Source organism: Taudactylus pleione, unplaced genomic scaffold (assembly GCF_031769625.1).
Source record: "Taudactylus pleione unplaced genomic scaffold, aTauple2 ptg000309l, whole genome shotgun sequence".
Lineage (NCBI taxonomy): Eukaryota > Metazoa > Chordata > Amphibia > Anura > Myobatrachidae > Taudactylus > Taudactylus pleione.
The window spans coordinates 3,371,245-3,387,782 of record NW_028284710.1 but is presented as its reverse complement, the minus strand read 5'-3'; the positions used below and the strand labels follow the sequence as shown (position 1 = coordinate 3,387,782).

Below are 16,538 nucleotides of genomic sequence, written 5' to 3'. Positions count from 1 at the left end.
ACCATTGTTGTTCAGTATCCTCCTGATGGTGGACTCATGAATATTGACATTAGCTAATGTGAGAGAGGCCTTCATTTGCTTAGAGGTTACCTTGGTTTTTTTGACCTTGCAAACTGTTGGATGCCTTGACATAATCTTTGTTGGTCGACCACTCTTGGGGAGGGTAATAATGGTCTGGAAATCTCCTTTGTTCATGGCATGACACGTGTCCACAAACATGTGTTGTGAACATCAGACTTTGATAGATCCATGTTCTTTTAAAGAGACAGGTTGTCCACTCACACCTGTTTGTCATCCCATAGATTGAAAATACCTTACTCTAATTTCACCTTCAAAATATCTGCTAAGCCTAAAGGTTCACATACTTTTGCCACTCACAGATATGTAATATTGGATCATTTGCCTAAAAAAATGAGCATGTCTAATTTTTTTGTCTCATTTGTTTTTGTTCTCTTTATCTACTTTTAGGACTTATGTGAAAATCTGAGGTAGTTTTAGGCCAAATTTCAGCAGAGATATAGAAAATTCTGTAGGGTTCCAAACTTTCAAGCACCACTGTACCTTTATGAAACTTGTGAACATACTAAATCCATTGACAAATCTGTAAATAATTCCTTTATAATAAGGGTGTCCTTCTGTATAAACATGCTTCACTAATATTTTATAAAGCAGCAGCCCCAACCCAAAGGATGTAGTCGGAACCAAGTCACTTACTGTAATCATAACTTCCTGTAGGGCACTTATTAAGGTCAAGTTATTGATCTTGTCATAATAGGAGCATATTTGGATCAGTTCCATGTAGAGTAGTAAGAAAGGAAAGGTGGTGGGAAAGACTTCTCATAAAGTGTCTGTCTAAGCTAAATTTACTAAGCGGGGGATTCTGTCTCAATTAGAGTCCCCTGGAAACCGCAGCGGCTTGATGGCAGTTTCAAGGTCTAATTTGGAGTATTTATAAAGTGGCATTTTAGGTGTCTAAACTGAATCCGACTGCGATGCCTGAGGGATTCTAAAAGAACACACCACCACGGGTTGTCAGTTTGGTGGCAGTTTCTATAGAAATGACTGTGGAATATAAGCTCAACAATATATATGCATTGCACAGATCACTGTGATGTGTGCAGGCTTCATTAGGTATTGTAGTATAAAAATACTGTAGTTACATTTAAAAAAATGTGTGACCTCCACCCTCCCAAATCAATAACCACCTCGGACCTCTGAGCCTAGACTGGTATTCTAAAATAGAGGAAAAAATGGCATAGGGTTCCCCCTATTTTCCAATAACCAGCACCAGGCTGAACCAGCAGGGGGGATAATGCGATAGCAGGGAGGCACACAGTGTGGGGTTCCCCTGTTGTAACATTAACCAGCCACAAACTGGTCAGCCCAGGGATGGAATCCCTTGAGAAGTCAGGGCTCCCAAAAAATGGATCTCCCCCTCCCGAAACAACCAGACCTGGGCTGGAAGCGCTAGGCTTTTCCCCACACTCCTGGTGGTGGTGGGTGTAGTGGTAATGGTAAATAAATAGTTATATAATATTGTTGTTTACAGACAGCCGGCATGATGGTACTTGTAAACCACAAGTGCCAGCATGCTTGGACAGTAAGGGGCCAGCTGATATCTGTAGTCCGCCAGTAAAAAAAAATATTAAAATGAAGACAAGGCATGGACACCAACTGTTGTATATATGTATATATTTATTAGATAACCACTCCTTCATACATCCCTCATTTTACACTTTAATACTTACAAAATCCTGGGATGAGCTACTCTCTGATCCATGAAGGCATCCAAAAAAACTGATGAACTAGTGCAGTGGAGAGCTGTAACAAAAGTGACAGGGTCACTTACGATCACTCTCCATTGAAATTAATTGGGACACACTGATTGGCTGAGAGCGTGGAAGCGGTGCTCTCAGGCAATTAGCACGTCCCAGTTAATTTCAATAGACTGTAGAGATGAGCAGGTTCGGTTCCCTTCCAGTTCCAAGGCAAGAACTGAGTCCGGCTCAGGTTTTCCTTCCTGACTCGGATCTTAAAGCGGGGCAAAACATCATCATCCCGTTGTCGGATTCTCGCGGGTTTTGGATTGTATAAAAGTCCCCCCCACGGCGATCAGCACCATTTGCTTGCTGAGATCCAGACTGTCAGGGCTGTGCTTCATTCAGGAGGGTCTGCTGTGTCCATCCAGGGGCTGCTGTGTCCATCCAGGGGTTGTTGTGTCCATATAGGGCAGGGGCTGCTGTCCATCCAGGGGTTGTTGTGGCCATCTAGGGCAGGGACTGCTGTGTTCATCCAGGGGCAGGGGTTGCTGTATCCAACCAGGGGTGCGCTGTCCATCCAATGGTGCCCAGTGTATAAAAAAAAATAAAAGCTAATAGTAATATAATTAATAAAAAGATAATATATATATATATATATATATATATATATATATTGTGCTGTACCCCAGTGTACTATATTATTTTTATTTTTTTTACTTTGACGCTGCCTGTCAGACCGCAGTGTAATATTCATACACATATTGTTTGTGACCCTGTGAGTGGTAGCGCAGTGTATAATAAATATTGTGACACTGTAAGTGGAAAACGCAGTGTATTCATAAAAAATATTGACATTGTTAGTGGAAACGCAGTGTATTCATAAAAATATTGTGACACTGTTAGTGTAAAATGCAGTGTATTCGTAAAAAATATTGTGACACTGTTAGTGGAAAACGCAGTGTATTCATAAAAAATATTGTGACACTAAGTGGAAAACAGTGTATTCGTAAAAAATATTGACACTGTTAGTGGAAATGCAGTGTATTTGTAAAATATATTGTGACACTAAGTGGAAAACGAAGTGTGTTATTTTTTTCTACTTCATAAAAAATTTTGTGACACTGTAGGTCATTCATACTGCAGTGTAATGCTTAAAATCGGTACAAATTGACGTGTGTGCTGTACCCCACTGCATTCGTGTTTGTTAATATGGAGAACGATCATTTGAGAGGAGAGCAGGAACCACAAATGAGTGGTGGAGCTGCTGCCAGTGACAATACTAGTCCATTTACATCATCTACTAAAGCCGAGGCCCAAGGGCATACAGAGCTTAAGTCAGGGCATCTAATATCAAGCAAGCAATGTTTTACAGTGTTAAAGAAAAAAAAACATTAAAAGCTAAGTTAGCTGCAGAGAAACAAAAATTGCCAATATACCATTTACTACACAAAGTGGCAAGGAAAGGATAAGGCCTTGGCCTTTATTTATGACTGGTGGTTTTGCATCTTATGATGATGTAAGCCCTTCTCCCTGTAGAAGTGTCAAAAAAATGAAAATCGCTAAGGCACAAGAACCAACTGTGTTGTAGAAAAGTCACAGATCCCCGAGGAGAGTCCAAGTGTGTCCGCGGTTGCCATGTGTGAGCCTGAACTTTCTAATACTGTACTTGAAGGGAATCCTCCTTCCACCATTTGAGTGCCCTCTGCAAATGTGTGGATGAGCAGCACAAGTCAACATGCTGTCTTAGAAATCGAGGATGCTTCTGTGGAATTGCACCAGGAGGATGAGGCGGATATTTCTGTAGTTGGCGCTAACAAGGATGATTAGGATATGGATGATGATGAGGATGTTGATGCTGAGGATGTTGTTTGTGTAAATTGGGCAACAGTTGTTGCCCATGCTAGGAAAAAGACCATTGTTGTCATGCCAGGGCAAAAGACAAAAAAACCCACTTCTCATGTGTGGAATTATTTCTAACCAAATCCAGACAACAGTTGTCAAGCCATCTGTAACATTTGCCAAGCAAGAGTGTGTAGAGGTAAGGACCTTAACCATCTAGGAACCTCCTCCCTGTTATGTCACTTGCAGCGCATTCATCAAATTCCAAAGTGTTTGCAAATTCAGAAACTTTGGCTAAAAACGTAACAATCAGTCCAGCATCACCTAGTTACTCCCTTCTCTCTGTTAGATCCAAGCGCCTGCAATCTCCACCATCAACATCCTCAATCGTGATTGGAAGTAGTCCTGCTGCATCCAATTTCATAAGCATGACTGGCTCCTCTTCTATCTGTGATTCCTCAGAAGGATCCTTGAGTGCTATGCCTGTTGCTGCTGCTGGGGGTGGATCTTCATCCCAGAAAGGGACCAAGCAGACTACTACTAGTAGTAATAATAAAAAAAAATTGACCATTAAACAATCCTTTGATAGAGGAAGTAAGTATAACAGCTGTCACCCAGTTGCACAGCTGATCACTGACGATTGATGGCTGTGCTAGTATTAGATGGTGAAATAATAGAAAATGAGGATGATAGTGTGGAGGAAGTGCAAAAGGAGGGTGAGGGGGAAATTTGTGTCCTGACGCTAATGAGGATGTTGATGATGAGGATGTAGTTTACGTAAATTAGCCACCAGTGGCAGCAGTTCTTGCTCATGATAAAAAGAAAGCCAAAAAAGCTACATCTTGGGTGTGGAATTATTTTAACCTAAATCCTGACAGTTGTAAAGGCAACTGTTCCATTGGTAAAGCCTCCTTCCTGTTATGTCATTTGCAGCGAGTTCATGCAATTTGTTTAACAAAATTATAATAACTTGTAAATTAATAACAAGCAGTCCTGTATCAGCTACCAGCAGATTGGACCAGCACATGCAATCTCCACCACCAACACCCTCAACATCAACCTCCTCCTTAATAATTGAAGGTACGGTAGTCCTTCCAAAAAAATTTTTTTGGGGGTCCAAACAAACCAAGGTTTGTTTGGACCCCCACAAAAGTGTCAGTCCTTGTCGCTAAAGTAGAACAAAGAAATGGTGTGAGGTGGTACTTATCAGACACAAGGCAATAAGGATTAATAACCTATTTTAATCACAATATCACAATACAAATGCAAAATACACATATCCTAAAAATAAAACATTCACATGTACATATTAAATTTCCAAACAGTAAAATGAATCTCAACAGGGGCCTAAAACATAGCCTACATATCCTGATGCCAGACGGTACTAAACAAAATAGTGCCTGTGTTCTTTCAAATAATTGAAAGTTGATATTTATGTAGTCACAATGATTCTATAATGTAGCAGACAATGTTGCAGTAAAGTTAATACGTTACTGTATTAAAGTTCTAGTGACACACTTCTAAAAGATCCTTTTTATAGAATGTCCTGAGTGGATTTCATATACTTCATATACTCACAATCCTGGATTAGCATAATGTAGGAAATGATCCAGCTCCTCACTAATTAGACTGTATATGTGAGTGAGCTGAAGTGTCCAGATCATCCGTATTCACCAGACACTGTGCGGCTCTCTGTCAGGAGACCCAGCATATTCCAGGAGTTGCCCAGCATCTCCAACAAAGTAGTGAGAGCAGGGTCCATATATGCAATAAATTGCAGTGGAACAACAGTGTTCTTAATACAACGACTGGGTATTCACTCTCAGTTAAAGCAGCATGCACCCTCTAATAACGGCTTCCATAATAATTGTAATCAGGTGAAGGGCAAACAGAGCAGCGGAGTCCCAAGTCCCAGTGTCCACACTTTCTGTGATTTAAATCCAAGGTGCAATAAGAAATAGGTTGATTCTCAGGTCCAGTGAGTATATCTTATACAAACTCCTTCTGTATCCTTAACATGTTTCTCCTCACATGGAGGCCGTTTTGAGAAAAAAAAAGACATAGGGTTCCTTCCCCAAAAGCATAACTAGCCGCGGAACTTTGTACTCGTGTCCCCCTTCTACGGCATTACGTCCCGGCTGGTTGAGCCCAGTGCTGGGTATTGGAAATATGGGGCAACCCCACACCATTCTCCACTGGAATTTCCAGCACCAGAACGGGCTCAAAGATCCAGGGCTGGGTATGCTTTGGGACGGGGGACCCCACGCCAAGTTTAATGAACTTTTAACCCTTTATGTACACTACACACAAAAGCACTGCACAGATCACATTATAGAGAAGGGCCCAATACGACTTACGACTGAACTTGTACATGATACAACACAATTAGTACCGAATCAAAATAGACAGGCAAACATGATCCTTGGTAAATCCATGATTTTGGATGCAAAAAAACTCATGCGAGTCCCTGCGATGCCCAGTGTATTTAAACTATGCCAGTTCTTAGTCAATTTACCCCTAAATGTCTTTTTTGTCAGTCTGTGTCTGTGAATATGTGTGTTTAGATCTCTTTGTTAAAGAAACAGATTTTTTTAGTGAAAATCTTGTGTATTATAAGGAATGAGAATATACCCACTGCTTTACATTATTATGTTTATTAGAAGTCACATCTGAGATCTGTGCACTCCATATTTATATGTGTGAAATTGTGACTATGTTTTACTGTGGACTAGTCGTGATTTTTAATGTTAGTAAAGGTGGTTGATTTTGCCATACTGTGCTTGTAAATTATGGGAATAGATACAGTAGTTAGAAATGAGATCTATTTCTCAGTGGAGACCTGCCTAATGGCAGTAGGTAAAGGTAACCTAAGGTGAGTTTAGAGGGTTGCATGGATGCAGCTCCCAATTCCCAGGGTAAAGTAATAGATGACTTATGGAGAGGCAGTTTACACATGAGGCTCCTTGGATTGACCTTAATTGATTTCCCTGTAGAAGTCTGCAAATGCATTTGAAGTAATCTGGAGCCCCTGTCATCATTCCTTCCTACTCTGTTATTAAAAATAAAGCACACAAAAAAAATTCCTAATATGACTGATGTCATCATTTATTTTCACACCACACTCCACAGTTTTACTAGCTGTCTGCCCGACTCCTGTAAAGTATTCTGAGATAGAGAAGACAGCCTGACACCATGAGGCCTCCCTGTAGCCAGGTACAAGGCTATAAAAAATATTTATGCAAAGTTTTTAAAGTTGTCTGGCATCAACTTAGCTGTTATTTACAGGCAAAGAAGCTCTAAAACTTGCAGCCTCATAGCAAAATGTTTGCTGTATATGTATTACTAAATGAAATACTGTATATAACTTTCATAAAGTCCAAACACTTCATTGAATATTCAAAACCACAGATTACTATAAACAGAGAAAAGGGCTAATCAAAAAAAAAATATTTGTTACACACTTTCCTATTTTTGAAAATGCACTTTAGGGAGATTGTGAAAGCAACACCTATTAGCCTGGTGTTAAAGTGGACATGTACTGCTCTGCCTGAGCATTATTGTATTGCATACTTGCCGACTTTCCACCCGACAGGCTCCTGAAAATCATAAGGCGTTCCTGGATGATCTGGCCGCCACCCCCTGAACCCCACCCACCTACCTGGCAGTCTGGAGGGGTCCAATGATGCATTTTGCTCTGAATTGCATAATCGTAGCCTTGCCCCCTTCTTTACAATACCGGAAATCTCAGCATTGTATAGCGGGGGATGAGGCCTCGAGCCACACTCCGCATCGTCCACCATTGCCACTGTCTCGCCCACTGCAGCGCCGACCTGGCTGCCCCCAGCCGGAAAGTCACCAATATTGTTGCTCAGTAAGATCTATACATACTTCTTAGGGTTTGTTCATGTATTGTGCTCCACTTTGTGAGTGGTGAGGGGGGGGTGGTCGGCCGAATGCAGGCGTGCAAGTGTGTCTCAACACCGTTGCATGGGTGTGCATAAATTATCCACTTCGATACCCTGCACAGCCTGAGGCCTCATAGCATGCGCTGGACTAAGCAATTCCTGAGTGAGGTCTGACCTGCCTTAACTGTGTGTATGGGTCCGATGGTACTCGATTGTACCAATATTTTTGCAGTCTTGCTAACCATTACGGATGTGCATGTAAAATAAATTGGGCATCCTTATGTAGTCCAAGGACGCAGCATCAGATAATCTGCAATAACATCGTCCGGCTGAGTGACCCGTGGTGTCATGCAAGCCGGCCGCCGCAGATACAACAAAGAGGCCAAGAAATCTCCGTCAGCCGACGGAGATTCTGGCCTCTTCCCTCTCCCCCAACGGCAGCGGCATGCCTCCGTTTCGGGAAACGGAGGCCGTTACCACCCCCTCCCGCCCACAAAAGGCGAACATGCAGGATCTGTACTGCACATGTGCATTACGGGTCCGATGCCTGCGCAGATTCCCGACCATCGAGAATCTGCGTCCAGCAGTGCACTAGCGTACACTGCTGAATAAGGCCCAGTGATGAGCATTTACTGTTTGCAACACACCGAGTTGATGAGTCCCTGGAGTAACAGAATCACTGACAGATAAAGTGCATGCTCATTAACATGACAAAGTATTGCTGCTTAAGAAAACACTATGAATCCTACTTTAACATAATGTAAAGTGTACAAGGCAAATGCAGTGGTGTATTTGATATTAATTTAACATATCTGTAATCTCCCATATACATACAGTTCTGATTTACATTACAAGTAACCCATACATGCAGATTTTTGTCAGTCTATGTAAATGAAATCAGTATAGGTTGAATTTGAGTTTTGGATTAAACAAAAATCTAATTGTGACAAATACATTAAGAGAGATGTTTAAGCAAAGTAAATATTTGAAGTGAAACCCCTATCACCCTGATTTACCATTTACAGTATGCCCCTGGAATGGGTCATTCTACTGATACAGATGGCAAAATTTTACAATTGTTCCAACACATTATGGGACCTTAATACAAATAAAGACTGTAGATTACAACAAAATGGCACTCCTAAATATGCAACCCAAATTTGTGAACAATGACAGTACTACCTCAACTATTAGAAAAATATAACACAGGCATAAAGCGGATAATCACATACTGTAAATACAGTAACAGACTCTTAAACGGCAGTCCTATACAGTAGCATTAATGCTTCTAGAAAAAAAGCAAAACAAGTACTAAATATATAACACTCAAATCTCTGACACAATCTAGAACAGTCAGTTCATGACTCCAAAGAAAAGTGTACAATATGGAGACAAGAAATATTCCAAATATTTTAAAAATTGCAAAATTCACAACGATAATTGCTCATAAGGATCACCTGAATCATGATCCTGGCTTAAAGTCACAGTGGGAGACAGATATATTTTGAATAAAAATTGATATAATGTCACAATACACTTTAATTATAAATGTAAAAAGCATAAATGTCTGAAAGTGTAAACTGCTTGTAGTTAATATCTCTGAAATTAATGTTTATCAGTTGCAATGGTTCTGCACTGGGGGTAACAGACCCCTTCAGGAGTTCTACTTACAAAGTCCACCTGTATTTGAAAGACCCTGCTCTGCTACTTGGGGGTGTGGTGTCTGAAATATTTTAACTATGGATACACATCTCTTTTTATACTAAATAATGGGACATTTCTGTAAAGTATACTACAGCAAAAGCACAAATATACCCTCTCACCCATATTTTGGTTGGAGCTAATTTACCTTCTGTAGCGCAAAATAGAGCAATATGCATGAATTATGCAAAGTGCAGTAATGGTCAGAAACACGGTATAGTGCAAAACGAAGGCTTTCTAAGAGCAATATACAGTATAAGTGTGATATTTTTTAACACAGTTAGACATTTTTAGACAACAGTTTTTGAACTTCACGTTGTCTATATCTAATTTCTAAGTTTAATGTCTAATTTTCTTGTCAATGCAAAAGATAGATCGATAGTCATGTATTTACATAATAATACTTTATATTCTACAGTAGGCCTTGAAAATGGATCATGCATATCCAAACTACTATTCTATGTTGCAGTATCAATATCTTTGAAACTGCCAAATTTCCGATTAAAAACTGAACACTTATCCTACATTTTGAAAATTTTGCCCAAACATTTTTTTTTATTTCCCTCTTGTAAAAAGAAAAAAAGTGACTAATTGCTGGATCATATGTACAGTAATTCATAATTTGGAATAACCTTTCGCTGAGCTCATGAAATAAATGTCTCTGGATTTTTAATGCCTTTTTTAACAGCTGGTTTTTTTTGAAGTTTTAGTGTTATGTTTAAGGGCAGATATTGTTTCTAAGGATATTTTGTTCATTTGTATAATTGCATATTGGCCATTTCTTATGAGAAGAAGATATGAACAGTGATGACAGGGCTCACTTCATTTCTCATGATTCAACACTCCGTTGCTCGCCTTACTGGGACTAACTCCAGTTCTTGCATTGTATCTGTGAGACACATGTATCCAATCCAGGAGATCTTATTGCACATATCTCTAATCATGTTTGGAAAAGGTTGAAAACCACATAAAATGCATTTTTAAGAGCATGTATTTAGAAAATTTAAAACAAACACTCAAATAAACTGTATAAAATGAACGAGAAGTAAACTTTCCATTTATGTGATCAGTCATGTATCTCTCAGATCACACACTACTAGCGGAGTATTAAGCAGAATTACCACAAGTTATTACAGCACCCTAACAGCACCCTGCAGCCAGAATCATAGATTCAGTGCCACCCGGAGTGTTATCTTGTTGCTCCAAATGGCAGACTGCAGCCATAACAGCCCCCCGGATCATCCTGAGGATACTCCAGGCAGCGCTGTTGTTCCAGTCGCTTGTGTTCCCATCCACCATGGCATGATGTAATGTGCTGAGGGGGCTACAGCGCTTGCTTCTGCTATACTAGGGTCACAAGTAAATTATTATACTAGGTAATGTGTCAGCACTAAATATTAAGAGAAATTACATGGATAAATGTTACATTATTAAGAATATCATGACATGGCTTGGTTTGCATTTCATTACTGTGCTCAAACTGATGATGCACCAACTTACTATGTGCAGCTAACTTACCATCTTGCTCCTGCCTCAGTGGGCTATGGGCAGCTCATCTCTTGATTGCATGCCTTGTGGGTAGCTGAGGCTGTAAGTCTGCATGGCTTCCAGGTAAATTGTGTGGTGACAAGGGTGGCGGGCCACCTATTACATTGAGCAGGAGTCCCGAGTCCTCCATCTTCACCTGTGAATGTTGTGTCTTCTGGTGGCTGGGCTATGGCTGGTTACCTGGCCCTTTGCTCCACTCATCTCCTGATGCTCCATGTTGGCTCCCAGACTCTGTCAATGACTATTTTCCTGTGTGGCTGGCATCCTCCAGATGAATGAAGGAGGCAAGTCAGCAATCACTAAACAAATAAGACACATCTCAACATTTACAATGTAGGCAATGTGTGGCAATTAGCATGAACATTAGACTTCACAGGAAGAAAAGAACATGAAGGGATTTTGGGTATGACTTTGAATATGCTTTGTGAAGAAAAGTAAGATTCCATCTCCAGTATTGGATATGGTAGCATGTCAGAGGGAGAATCCAAGGTAGTAGAGAGCTACTAGTGTCAGAAGAGGTAAGCCGGATTTCTCTAATGGCAAGGAAGTTAAGAGATTTTGAAATTAACAGGTCATAGATGGAAGCAAGTTTGTCACAGATTTTTCTTTTCCATAAAAGAAAAGAAGCAGAGTGATGTGAATAAGGTTGGAGGGATTGGATGAACAAATTTAATAGAATGTTTAGTGGTGAAACTAGGAGTATGAGTATATGGTGGGGAATGTATAGAGCCCAGGGTTGACTGAGAAGGAAGACAGGTAAGAAAGAAGACAATTGATATTTCTGTTTATGTAGGTCGATGAGTGTGGTAGCTGTAGGAATCAAAACAGTTCATGAATATAAACTAAAAAGGAATGAAAGGAAAATAATAAATATGGGGTTTAGAGATAAGTGGGCTGAAAGTGAGTTATAGAAAGAGTGAAGGTAAATTGAGTAAATGCATGGCGGAGTGATGTGTGAGAGGTGAATTAAGGTAGATTATATGCTAGGTAGATTTATATGCTGCAATCTGCAAATAAAATCCTTGGTCCATTGGAATCTGCTTTTAATGCCGGTGGCTGAATAGCCGCCGGAACAAATACCTACAGTGGAACCCCGATGGACCACATTCCCAACTGGGGCTGGTAAGTAACCTAACCTTACCCTCTCCCCCACTAACCCTAACCCTCCCTTAGTGGTGCCTAACTCTAACCTCTGCCCCCGTTAGCGCCTAAACATAACCCCCCTCCCTGCACCCTAACCCTACCAGTGGTTGCCTAACCCCCTAGTGGTGCCTAACCCTAAGTCCCCCCCGGGGTTCCCTAGACCTAAAAGCGGCTAGATGCTAAGACACCCAGCTTACCTTCGTTCAGTATGCCGGGTGTCAGTATTTTGTAGTGGGGCTAATGATAGGCTTCAGGATTTCGACACCTATCTTTAGCCCCCTATCGGGCTGCCAGTGTCGGGATATCGGTGGGCGGGATAGCACCCGTCGGTATCCAGACTGCATCCTGGTCCATTTGACCCATATGGTACTTGGCTGGAACTATTCATGTAGCATGGCAATAGTAATATGTTAATTAACACCAGACATCGCATTTTATAAATGCGATATCATGGTGTAATGAGTTGGAATTCATGTAGACTTACTTTCTCCGCGATGGGATCCAATATCCTGGGTCCTGGCAATCATGTCTTCTCCTCCATTATTGGCTCCCTCAAATCTGCTTCAGTCTGTGCATGCACAGTCTTCTTGGATTTTAGGTGTCCTGCGTATGCGCCTGCCACTAGTACTACCACAGTGGGGGAAGGGTGATTAGGCAGAGTGGCCGCTGCGGGGGGGATTCAGGCAAAGCCAGGGACAGTGGGGAGTCAGTAGTATGTGTGTATTATATACACACACACATACTGGACAGAACGGGGTAGAGGCAGAGTGAGCTGGCCGTCGGAGGGTAGGAGCAGTGGGGCTAAGTGGGCTGTCAGCAGTATGAAGTGACCAGGCAGGCATATGCTGGTCACTTCTACACTGTGGAAACCATCAGGGAGCAAGGGCTGAGTTTTTCTCTCCCGCTCTCCCTGGGCATCACCGATTGGCCAGTGTCAGGGAAAGGGCGGGGAGAGCAGGGAGAAATCGGGGAAACAGCTGTCTTCCCTGCTCTTCTACTCTCAGGAGGCACATTACGCCATCCTGAGCTTTCCGTGCTTCTATGAATCGCTTTCCCCATACTAATGTATGGAGAAGCGATGTGAATACTAAACAGGGGCACCGCTGGATCTGAGATTTCTCCATGGTAACCCCTTTTATCAATAGGAGAAGCAGTGAAAGCCCTCTTATCACTGATGAAGGACTTTTCACTGCTACGTGAATAGACCCCTAAGTCTTTGGGTGGATATAACTTATTTAGTGGAGATAACATATTGACTAAATGAATTGAGCCCACTTCTGACAGGAGCACTGATTTCATTCTGAATTGCCAAGATGCATTAAAATGAGGAGATAACTGCTGAGGATTGTTTTTTTTCCAGAAAGACATTTCAATGCAAATTCTCCTCACCACTCATAACAACCAATATATGGATTGGTAACAACAAGCAGTCATTGATACAATTGTTCCTTTATTGTATCTGGCATAGGCTATTTTATTGTGTCTATTTGTGATGATTTATGTATCTTTGTAGTTATTCTATTAAAGGCTCTTAGATGGTTCCAACAGTGTTAAAAACTAAGTGCTACTTTCTGTAAGTGCTGTCTTTTAAATTTCCATCCAATCAATTATCTTTAAAACACACAGAGGTTCATTGCTATATATATTCATATTTTCTGCAGTTAAGCATTGTTTATTACAGAGTGCTGCCGTCATTGGAATCTGAATTGTGGGTCCACTTGATAGACACCTGTGGATTTTCTTAGTAAATATATTTGTAATGGGGCTATTGTAATACTATTTTCACCAAATGTCAGCAACAACCCATGCAATCCACACATGCAAAGAAATCAAACCATAGATGTCCATAAATTAAGTTATGTGTAATAATGTGAAATGACACAGGGAAAAAATCATCAATTCAAATAGCTTGTAGCTAATTGAATTGACTCCTTGGATTTTAACAAGTGCAAATATATATGCTATTTTTTTTATATACAATGGGCCAGGATCTGTGAATTCACTTGTACAGTTTCTGACCTCATCGAAAAAGATTTATGTTTCTAAAGGTTGCGCTTTCCTTTCAGTGTTCAGTAACTTGTGGAGGAGGTGTACAGGTGCGGACTGTGCAATGTCTCAGTCATGGATACCCTTCTAGTGGGTGCATTGCCTATCAAAAGCCAGTCTTGTCACAAGCTTGCAACACTGAATTTTGTCCACCTGAAAAGAAAGGTAGGTCTGATCATTTGTCTCAGGATTCATTAGAAATATTCCATGTTACTGTGCAAGCTTCCAATTCCATAGTTGCTGTATTGAAGTGACATGACAAATAATGTATATGGCTTGATATCATTTTGTAGATATGTAAGATAAAGTTGCACATTGCAACAGTGTAGATGAGGCATTCCTGTCTTTTTTATTGTGGTTTGATAAAGAGAGGAACAACCAACACTTCTTGTCGACATGTCTTGACTACATGAATAAATTGTCTCTATTTTTGTTCACAAATGTTCAGTCACATTTTCATGTTAAAATCACTACTACAAATTAGAGATGTGTGTGTTCGCTCATGATTTACTTTTGATTTTGGGAAAACCACCTCCAAATGTTATGGTTTTGGTTTTTGGAAAAACACCCTCAAGTGTTTTGGTTATGATTCGGTTTTGATTTTGGATTTCTTTGAAATTGGTTAAAATTACTGATTTTAGCTGTTTTTATCAGTTTACATGCAATCCAAAACCCAAGATTCAGCTTTTAAATCCGAGTTCTGAACTAACAGCAGACACGAGCCTGGACTCGTACCCCAAAAGTGATCTGAGCCGGGACTCGTTTCATCAAAATGCAAAATAGAGCAAAAATGTATTGCCACATATAGCAAGTGTCAAACAGAGTATCTGGATCCAAGTCAGTCCATGTTGTGGAAAGCACAGCTTATCAGTTCTACTGCACCTTGACATAATTATATGTATCAATGTTATGCATGAACAGCCTAATGCAGGAGATTTCAGAGATCGCAGTCCCCATTATTATCAATGGGGACTGCAGTCTGACCTTATGTACCAAACTCCCAAAAGCAAACTTTGTCGGAGTTTGGACACGTTGGTTTACACCATCTTCAGATTGTGTTAACCACTTTATGCCTATGGAGGCATATTCGGAGGAGAGGAAATGTTACAATCCCTCTCTCTCAGACTCCGTCCTGCTCTCGAATCTGACACTCTACAGATCTCCTTAGTATTTATACACTGTCGTCACCTGGCAAAATTATACTCATTTAGGACTGTAGCAAGTAGTCACTATATAGTTATTTAATAACCTTTTACCAACGAATTTTGTGACTGTCTGCTGTGATAATATTGGAGCATTTGTGCTTCTAGATTGAATTATACTGCATAATATATTCTCATTGCTTTTTCTTACACTGAGCTCTTTTTGTTTTCACTCCTATATGTCGGTTTTGAATATGTATGTTTGAATATTTAAATGATTTATTAAAAGTTACGTTTTAAACATAATTGATAACGAGTGCCCCCCAAAAAAGAGAGTTTCTTTTGTACTGTACACATGTGAAAGACTCTTCTGTAACCCCCGGAATCTGACTAGCAGGGACAGCAGTTATCGCTACTGCTGTCCCTCTGAGTTACATTTAGTACATAGCAGGGATGATCATGTATGAAATGATTATATCCATTGCAATGTACATTGAAAGAAATTGCAGCACTTCCACGATTATTTGTACATAGGCCCCTAAGTCATCTGTACTGGCAGGCAGAGTAAAGGTTTTACAGCAGTTTAGTCTCTACTATAGCAAAGTCAATTTATTGCACTAACTATACCAATGATCTTTATTTCCAGATACCTCCTGCAAAGATTATTTCAATTGGTGTTATTTGGTGCCCCAGCATGGTGTATGCAATCACAAATTTTATGGCAAGCAGTGCTGCACATCTTGTTCCAAGTCAAATGTATAAGCAGGATCATGCTACAAAGTTAAATAAATAAAATCCGGGGACAGCTAAAATTTCGACCTTTGTTGACAACGCTTTCTTCACTTGCTTTCAGTATTGTACTTAAAAACTGCAGACCCCAAATGGGCTTCTTACATTTTCAACCAATATAGTATTGAGGTGACAAAAAACAATATATATATACAACGAACAAGACCATTCTTTGAGCAGAGTCATATGAGACTTTGTAATGCGTTCATGTCATTTTCTTCTGACAAATAAGTATTTGGTGGTTTTTCATGCTGGATCCCTCATGGAAACTTGTAATTACAGCAGGGAAAGCTGCATGAAAATGGTGCCGAACAAATGGCATGGCATCATCTTACCTCACTTCTGCTGTAAGGAGAACAGTCAGCGTTTCCTTCCAAGTTGTCATTACCAGAGCACTTCCGACAGCTGGATTCAACTCATAAGAATATGTCACATGTTAGCGCTGCTGGTTTTATCACCTGCTGTTAAACACTCACAACACCCAATAATATTGGAAATTTTAATTCTTTCTCTAAACTATTTATACAATACTCAGTCATTATCTCATTGAAAAACTGGACTTTGCAATTATTATATTAAGGAATGCAAAACAATTTCTAATGGTGCTAACATTTTTGCCCTGACTACACTGGCAAGTTTGGTTCTTTAATACAGTACTGTATATA

General features: G+C 40.3%; 1 protein-coding gene across 1 annotated transcript in view; it reads left to right on the top strand.

Annotated features, from left to right (window-relative positions):
- ADAMTS16 (ADAM metallopeptidase with thrombospondin type 1 motif 16) overlaps nucleotides 1-16,282 on the top strand; it is a 337,999-nt gene extending 321,717 nt beyond the window's left edge. Inside the window, exons 22-23 of the mRNA XM_088442271.1 lie at nucleotides 13,963-14,107; nucleotides 15,731-16,282. Of these exons, the coding sequence (XP_088298397.1) occupies nucleotides 13,963-14,107; nucleotides 15,731-15,846 (261 nt within the window). The 3' untranslated portion in view covers nucleotides 15,847-16,282. The remainder of the gene's footprint in view (nucleotides 1-13,962; nucleotides 14,108-15,730) is intronic.
- Nucleotides 16,283-16,538: the final 256 nt, after the last annotated feature.